The 7,119-nt window shown below is 49.8% G+C and overlaps 1 protein-coding gene across 1 annotated transcript in view; it reads right to left on the bottom strand.

The window, feature by feature from the left end:
- Positions 1-3,846: 3,846 nt before the first annotated feature.
- The window catches only part of ATAD3A (ATPase family AAA domain containing 3A), a 29,475-nt gene continuing 26,202 nt past the window's right edge, over positions 3,847-7,119 (bottom strand). Inside the window, exon 16 of the mRNA XM_082493635.1 lies at positions 3,847-4,255. Within this exon, the coding sequence (XP_082349761.1) occupies positions 4,076-4,255 (180 nt within the window). The 3' untranslated portion in view covers positions 3,847-4,075. The remainder of the gene's footprint in view (positions 4,256-7,119) is intronic.

Below are 7,119 nucleotides of genomic sequence, written 5' to 3'. Positions count from 1 at the left end.
CCGGATTTAGAGAGCTGGTAGCAATAGGGGCTGGGAAGCCCATGGCACGTGGCGTTAAGGAAGGAGTAGTGTGCAAGTGTGAGAGAATGGATGGAGAACTTTATTACCCGTGGAAATAAAAAATGAGATGTCAACACTGAGAAAAGCAGCACTTTCAAGCCTGAGCTACAGTTGTTCCGGGTTGCACCGAGACTGCAGAGAGCATCAGCTACGTGAGTTCCCAGCGTTCCCCGTGCCACTAACCAGAACACACGGATGTTGAGCTCAAACAAGGGGATTATTTGGCTGGAACCCACCCCACCAGCTCCCAAAGCACTGTCAGGGAAGAGCGAACAGCATCAGCTTGTACACAAGGAAGCCCATGCCACTCTTTCAATGCAGTGGGAAGAGATGAAGACAACTAGGTTGGAAGATCGGACCCAAGCAAAACAAGCTGTCCACACCACCTCTGCCACTCCTTACCCACCAGATGTAGCACCTCACACCTCCTCAACCCTCTTGAATCGGGCTCAGCTCTGGCTTTTCTGCTCCATCTCCTCAGTTTTTCCCAGCCTAGGTGCCACCTCCCTCTCTTCTTCACAGGTGGGAAGTAAGGCATCCGTCATTCAGCACGAGTTTGATAAATGATGTATCCATGTTACTGGGCTCAGTGCAAGCGGTCCTTCTCCTGCTGCCAAGGGCAGACGTGATCGTGGACTTTCCGTCGCGGTATTAGCAGGGAAAAAGAAGAAAGGGACGGGGGGATGTGCCCGCTCTGCCCAGAGCCACGAGCTTCTCTGGAAGGGAGGATGAGAACTCCCTGCGAATGTCAGACACACAGATGCTGTCACAACCCGCCAGGGAGGGGTGGTGGAGGGGGATTGCAAACAGAGGGAAGAAAACTCTGCTCCCGGGACTGCAACCAGCACCAGGCTTGCACAAGAGCCTGCAACACATCGCTAACAAAGCATGAAGAGCAGAGATGTGCAAAGCTCCGACCAGCTGACTGCTTGAGGATTTTTTGAGAGTGGGGGGAGGTTGAGACACATGGGACAAGTTCTGGACATCAAAGAGCCCTGCTCCTAGAGTAAGTCCCTAGTATAAAGTATAGATATGTCTCTACTTATCCCTCCCAGACCTTTTAAAGGCAAAGAAACTAAAGAAAACAGACTTCATTTAGTAGACAGAGCATCATCTTCTGGGCTGCCCAAGAAGGGGAAAGAACTTTGCCCCCTGGGATAGAAGGGGCACTGGCTAGTGAGTCACACCAGAGCATCAGCAAAATACGCACTGGAAACGCTACGGCACCTACGTGTTCCTGAAAGCACCCGTGTGTCTGTCTTCAGGACAGACAGTCCTTTGCATCCATATGAAGCCCATACAGCAAAGCTCAGGTAAGGACTAGTGGCATCCGTCGTTACGAGTGGTCATTAAAAGCCCTTAAAAACTCACCGAAAAGAACTTCGGTATTCAGGCAAACCCGAGACCCCTCAGGTCAGCCCGTGCTTCCCACTGTCTTCCCTGCTACAGCAAAGGGCTGCTTCTAGCTAACCGTTCTCCCGAACCCGCCGTTAAATCACTGCTGCACAGCACAGCAGCACGGATCATGGCTGCACTACACGCACCGGGCTCCCTCTGCTTCCGTGTAGGGACCTGATGCAATCTGAAGGAGGAATCGCAGGAAAACAGCTGAGACAGCAACTGCTGCGCCTTTCACACAGCTTTACAGCAGGATTCTCTTCCCAGCTACCAGTATCAGCAAAAGCGCAGGCAGAGAGCGTAAGGACAAGACAGAGTACCTTTCCCCTCCCCCCAGCTCCTTTTGTGCTTCATGAGGATGATTATGGAAGAGAGGAAGAGTATTGAAGGTGGATGGTACAATTAGAGATTTTAATCACACAGTATTAGACTGCTCCCTCACATAATTCATTAGCAAGGGGGTTTTAGCAGAGCTCTGCTTAGCTCTCTCCCATCTCCTGAGGCTTAATAGAATTCTAGTAAAATCTTACCAGGAAGGGGAAAGCCGAGAACAGCTAATTCTCTGGCAAATCAGTGGACTAAAGCCCAACTACACCTAGACTGAAGGGGAGGAAAAAACATGGCATTCAAGTTTATGTCAGTCATTCAGAACCTAAAGCGCGCAGTTTCAGCGCATACAGGGCTTCCTCCCTTTCCTCTACAGCACGCTGCCCACCGCGACGTGCCTTCAGCCAGTAACCGTCAGTGGGGCATGAAATTTGGGCACACGCTACTGCTGTGGGACACCTTAAAGAAGCAGCTTCTAAAACGCATCTTCAAATTCTCCCTCGGCCTCCAAGGGAAGACATCAGAACACTAATCTCAGAGAAGATGGCAGCCCAAGACAGTGAGCTCAAGAACTATTTCCTTCCTGGTGTCCCACAGGGCTGCCTGTTCCGCGGACCCCGGTGACCAGCCCTGTCCCGCTCCCACGCTCACAAGCTCTTGTCAGTGTGCATCTGGCAAAGCTCAGTAACAGCCACCAGTGAAATGGACAGAGCAGAGACTGCTGTCAGTTCTTGTCGGAGGAGAACATCTCAGCAAGGTACTCAAGGGCACAGATTTAGGTCAGGCAAAAGTGCTTGCCTAGCGTAGTTACAGAAGGGGACTCGGAGCAGAGCAGAGTTCAAATCCAGTTCAAACTCAGAAAAAGAAAAAAAACCACACCACACCAAATTTTCTGACCTCTTATAGGCACACAGACAGAACAAATGTCACGCGATCGAGACAGGCTTGTGTTCGTGACTTGACAATGGCACATTCCTCAATTGTTCCAGAAATGCAGCAACAGACTCACACCGCAAGAGCAGCTGGAGGGCACTGGAGGGCAGCAGCCAGTAGCAAACAAGCCCCGCTCACGTCTCTTTCTTCAGACCACGCTGGACACCCGTATGCCAGCCAGACTCACGGAGCCTGGCCTGCTCACTGCCTTAAAGAGAGCTGATGTACTTGTGCGTGGGGAAATATCTAGGGCTGCTCTCAGAGCAGCCGTAGCAGCAAGTACCTGGGCTGGAGAAAGCAAAGAACACACTGTGGGCTGTATAGTCAGAACAGACACGTTGGAACCCGGGAAGCGGCGGTTCCTGCCTTCAGCAGTGGCTGAAGGGCCACGTAGCATCCCCAGCAGTGCTTTCAAGACTGTGCCATAGGAACTGCTCCACTGCAGTTCAAATAAGCTTTTGTGATCCAGGAAGCGCGTGCAGTTATTCTACAATGCTGCTCTAAAGGAGAATAAAAACTCTCAGGCTTGGAACACTTTGGGCTTCGGCACTGAGGAGTCCGGCTCCAGAGCTCTTAGTCCCTTGCAGTGCGGCACTGCAGATGGGCTCTACGGCCATCCTTCAGGAGACTGGAGCACAGAGAAGACAAAAGGCAGCAGCCAGGCACCAGCAGGCGTAGCCACATCACAAGGGAAGTCCCAGGGCTTATCAGCCAACCCAGTGCAGAGCTGTAACTTTTCCTAAGTGTCAACTCACATTTAACCAGGTGTAGCTGTGAACCACAGCTAATACACCTCTGTAACACAGTCTACCCCGAGTCTGTGAAGGAGCGACAGCAAGAGAGCAAGGAGCGATGCCGTACAGAGATGTGAGCAAGGAGGTATGTCATGGGCAGGATGTGGGGGGGAAAAAAAAAAAAAAAAAAAAAAAAGAGATGAGAAATACCTCTGCTGGAGCTTAAACCCTACAAAATTAAATACATGGGAATAGCAGGCTTGGACAGGCCCTGGGTTCCCACAGGCCCATGTCACTGGGACACCTCAGAACAGTGTCAAATGGCTGAAAAGGATTTGGAGTTCGGGCCTCTCTAGCAGGACAGGCCACACAGACCAACACAGTCAATGGTATTTCAGCAAGGGGGTCCTTTAATACAGTTACTTCTGCCTTAGTTAAGCCATTTTTTTTTTCCTGGTGCACTTTAAAAACATGAAATCAAAGGCAGACTGAGGCAGAACCCCCTCCCTTGCACCAAATTTCTTTCAACACACGATTCCGCCAAACACTGGCCCAAAAGACCCCCCTCAGCTTTCTCCCACACCCACTTCCCCACACATGCTGGTCCGAAGCCTGCAGACTTCTCACACTGGTGTTCCTTTGGGGAAAGGCAGGAGTGGGTTGCTGCCAGCCCCTTTCCTTGCTTCAGCACCCTCCGTTTTCAGCCACTCCATCTTCTGTTTGTGTTGCTGCACAGCATCAGCTACCCGGGCATCGATCATGGCCTCTGTAAGAACACCGTCCTCTGACGCATAAGCTGCAGCCTGGAGAGGCAAAGGCAGAAGAGACATAAGTTAGTGATGGCAATTCCTAGGATCGGTGAAGATCTGAGACTGGTACCTCTCTCTTGTTTTCTTCTCCATGCACATTTGCCCCCACACTACCTAGCACAGCACCCAGTCTTCTAAGTCAGCGGTGGTACCCAGAGCAAGCTGGCGTATTGCCATTTGAAAGGTCTTCCTTGGTGCAGCTGTACCAGGGACTGAAACACATCAACTGCCCCAGCACGGAGAAACATTCACAGCTACACTAAAGCCTTTGTCTCTGAGCTACGAACAAGCACCTTTGCCCACCTGCCTCTGGATTTTCTGGGAGGCAAGATCTTTGCCTTCAGCGGAGACAAGGTTCATAATGCTGAACATCACCAGTATGGTTAAGCTGCAGTCATACTTTGGCTTGCTTAAATTTCCTCTCCTGCTTTAAGAGCGATGCACATATGCAGCCAATAAGGTAAAGAGTAATAGGTGCACGTGGCGATTGAATGACTCCATCCAAGACAACGGAAAATGTTTTCAACACTTAGACAGGAGAACTAACAGCAGTGCCAGGGTGAATACTGGCAATGTGGCAACTCTACAATGATGTCTAATGTGCACTAATCTTGCTTTCCATGTGCGTTCTGCTAGCAAATCTCCCCTGCATCGCTTCTGTGCTGTGTCAGCTCCCACCCCATACTCATCCGCCAGTGGGACCTGCCCTTTTCTCCCCCCTCCATTCATACCTCAACTCGTCTCTCCAATTCTGCTTGATAAATTAACTCTTGTTCCTGTTGCTACTTTGATAGGCAGTATAAATTTGATCATAGTTCCTTACAGAAAAGGACCACTGACATCCTTGCCAAAGAGCCCATATTTCCAGTGGCAGCTTAGGGAAAACAGGACCACGTGCCATTTCGCTTCAGCTGCACCAAAAGGATTGTCATTTTTGTCCAAACACGCAGGACGGCTAGGACTCCCCTGATGGACATTTTGCAGATGACAACACAAGCAGCCGTACCCTCCAAGGAAGGGAAGGATGCGAACGCTGTTAGCTGTACCCATCTCCAAGGTAACAAAGCAACTCCAAGCTACAGATTTCTAAATCTGGTTGCTCCCTGTGCAAGTGCTCCTGCAAGCGACTCAGCGCTGCAGTTCCTTGCGCAGCTATGCCAGCCAGGGAGCTTCACACTACTCACGGTGGGACTCCCTCCAGCCTCTCACATCCACGCCGCCTGCCCCAAATAGCCCCAAACTTCTGTCCACATCCCTCTCCTTCCACAGAGCCATCTCGTCATGGATTGCCACTTGCCAACCCTTCTGTCTGCAGGGCATTCCCCAAGATCCCAGTTAGGAATATCAACTTTGGCTTTCATGACCGGCTGAAGTGTGTTTCTAAGGTATCACATACAGGCTCCATAAATCATTAACGGTGCAAAACATCAATTATACCAAGCAATGAGGTTTACTGCAAAGGTGTCACAGAAAGAAATTACAGTGTGACCATTTAATGCACCCACTGTCCAGTGATGTGGATGGGAGAGAAGACAAAGGCCAGAGCAAGCTGTCGCGTTGGCCAGCATCATCGCAGTACTGACCAGCCCAGTACGGCCAATTACACCTGCCTGTTGGATTACTGCTACCTCACTGCAGGAAGAATAGTTATTTCAAGAAACAGACAAAAGGTTACCCAAGTAATTTTTTAGCCTCCTCAAGCTGTTACTCTGTAGCCCTTACTTCACTGCCCTTTTTGGGGAACGGGGTAGATCACAAGAGGTCTCACTGCACAAACCACATGTAACCAGAGCGCTGGCAGGCACTGGTTTTTACTGCAAGAAACATCAAAACGGATCCTTCCATGTGCAAAAACCTTTGTAATCCCTCCTTAAGGCAGAAGTGACAACTTCGGCTAACGCTCACACTTCAAGTTTGGAGTAAACACTGACCGCAGGCAAGGAGTGCGGAGGAATAGGAGGTCTGCAAATAGAGAATTCACTTTGCATAAAGGCACTTGTCCTCTGCATTCAACGACCGAGCAGGAGGCATCCAGAACACAGCGAGGCAGTTACTTCCCGCAAACACCAGCAGAGCACTGCTTCCATAACCTGCCGCTGCCACAAATATTTGCACAACACCTATCACAACACGGGCTGTCCTCTCTGAGCACTGTAACAGGGGCACGGCGGACAGGTTCTGCTCAGCTGCAGCATCCTCTCTGACTCACCCCCATAACCCACCCACCCTCCTTTTTATTTTAATTTAGGGTTTTTTAGGACATGACCAGGGACTTAAAGCTAAAAGGAGCCAGCAGCCTTTTGTCAACGCAGCCCTCCAGCCAGGAGGATTTGGTGTTTTAAAAATGGAGTAAATGCTTTCCTGGGATGTGCGAATAAAGAGGATGTCTTCCCTCCTCCCTGCCACTGCATAGACCATAAATTCAACTGTGGAAACTCCTGCAAAGCTGTGCAGTTCACGCTCTGTTGATTTTCTCAATGACTTTCTATTTATAGAAAGCCTCAGGCCCTAGCTGTCAAGAAAGCAAATGGGGGAAGCAGCTGTCCCTTCTGGGAGTAGCTTGCACACACACAAAAACGGGTACTGAGCCTCATTTATATTCATACCTCTGCCTTCTGCATGGACAAATTTTAACCCATTTTCTCCAGTGCAACTATTCATGTTTTATAACTCAAATCCAATTATGAAATAATCTGAAAGCTAAGTATTTGGGGAGGAAGTAGAGGGACGGAGCACAGATGACAAGCCCAGCCTAGATGACCTAACGTTTAGTTTCAGCCAAGAACTGTGGTTTATTTTAACTTGGCCAAACTAATCTGTATCCTTTGAATCACATTTATAATGAAAACAGCCTGCTC

This window comes from Vanellus vanellus (genome assembly GCF_965231255.1).
Source record: "Vanellus vanellus genome assembly, chromosome: 20".
Lineage (NCBI taxonomy): Eukaryota > Metazoa > Chordata > Aves > Charadriiformes > Charadriidae > Vanellus > Vanellus vanellus.
Note: the sequence above shows the minus strand (reverse complement) of the source record. Positions and strands in the feature narration are given on the sequence as shown.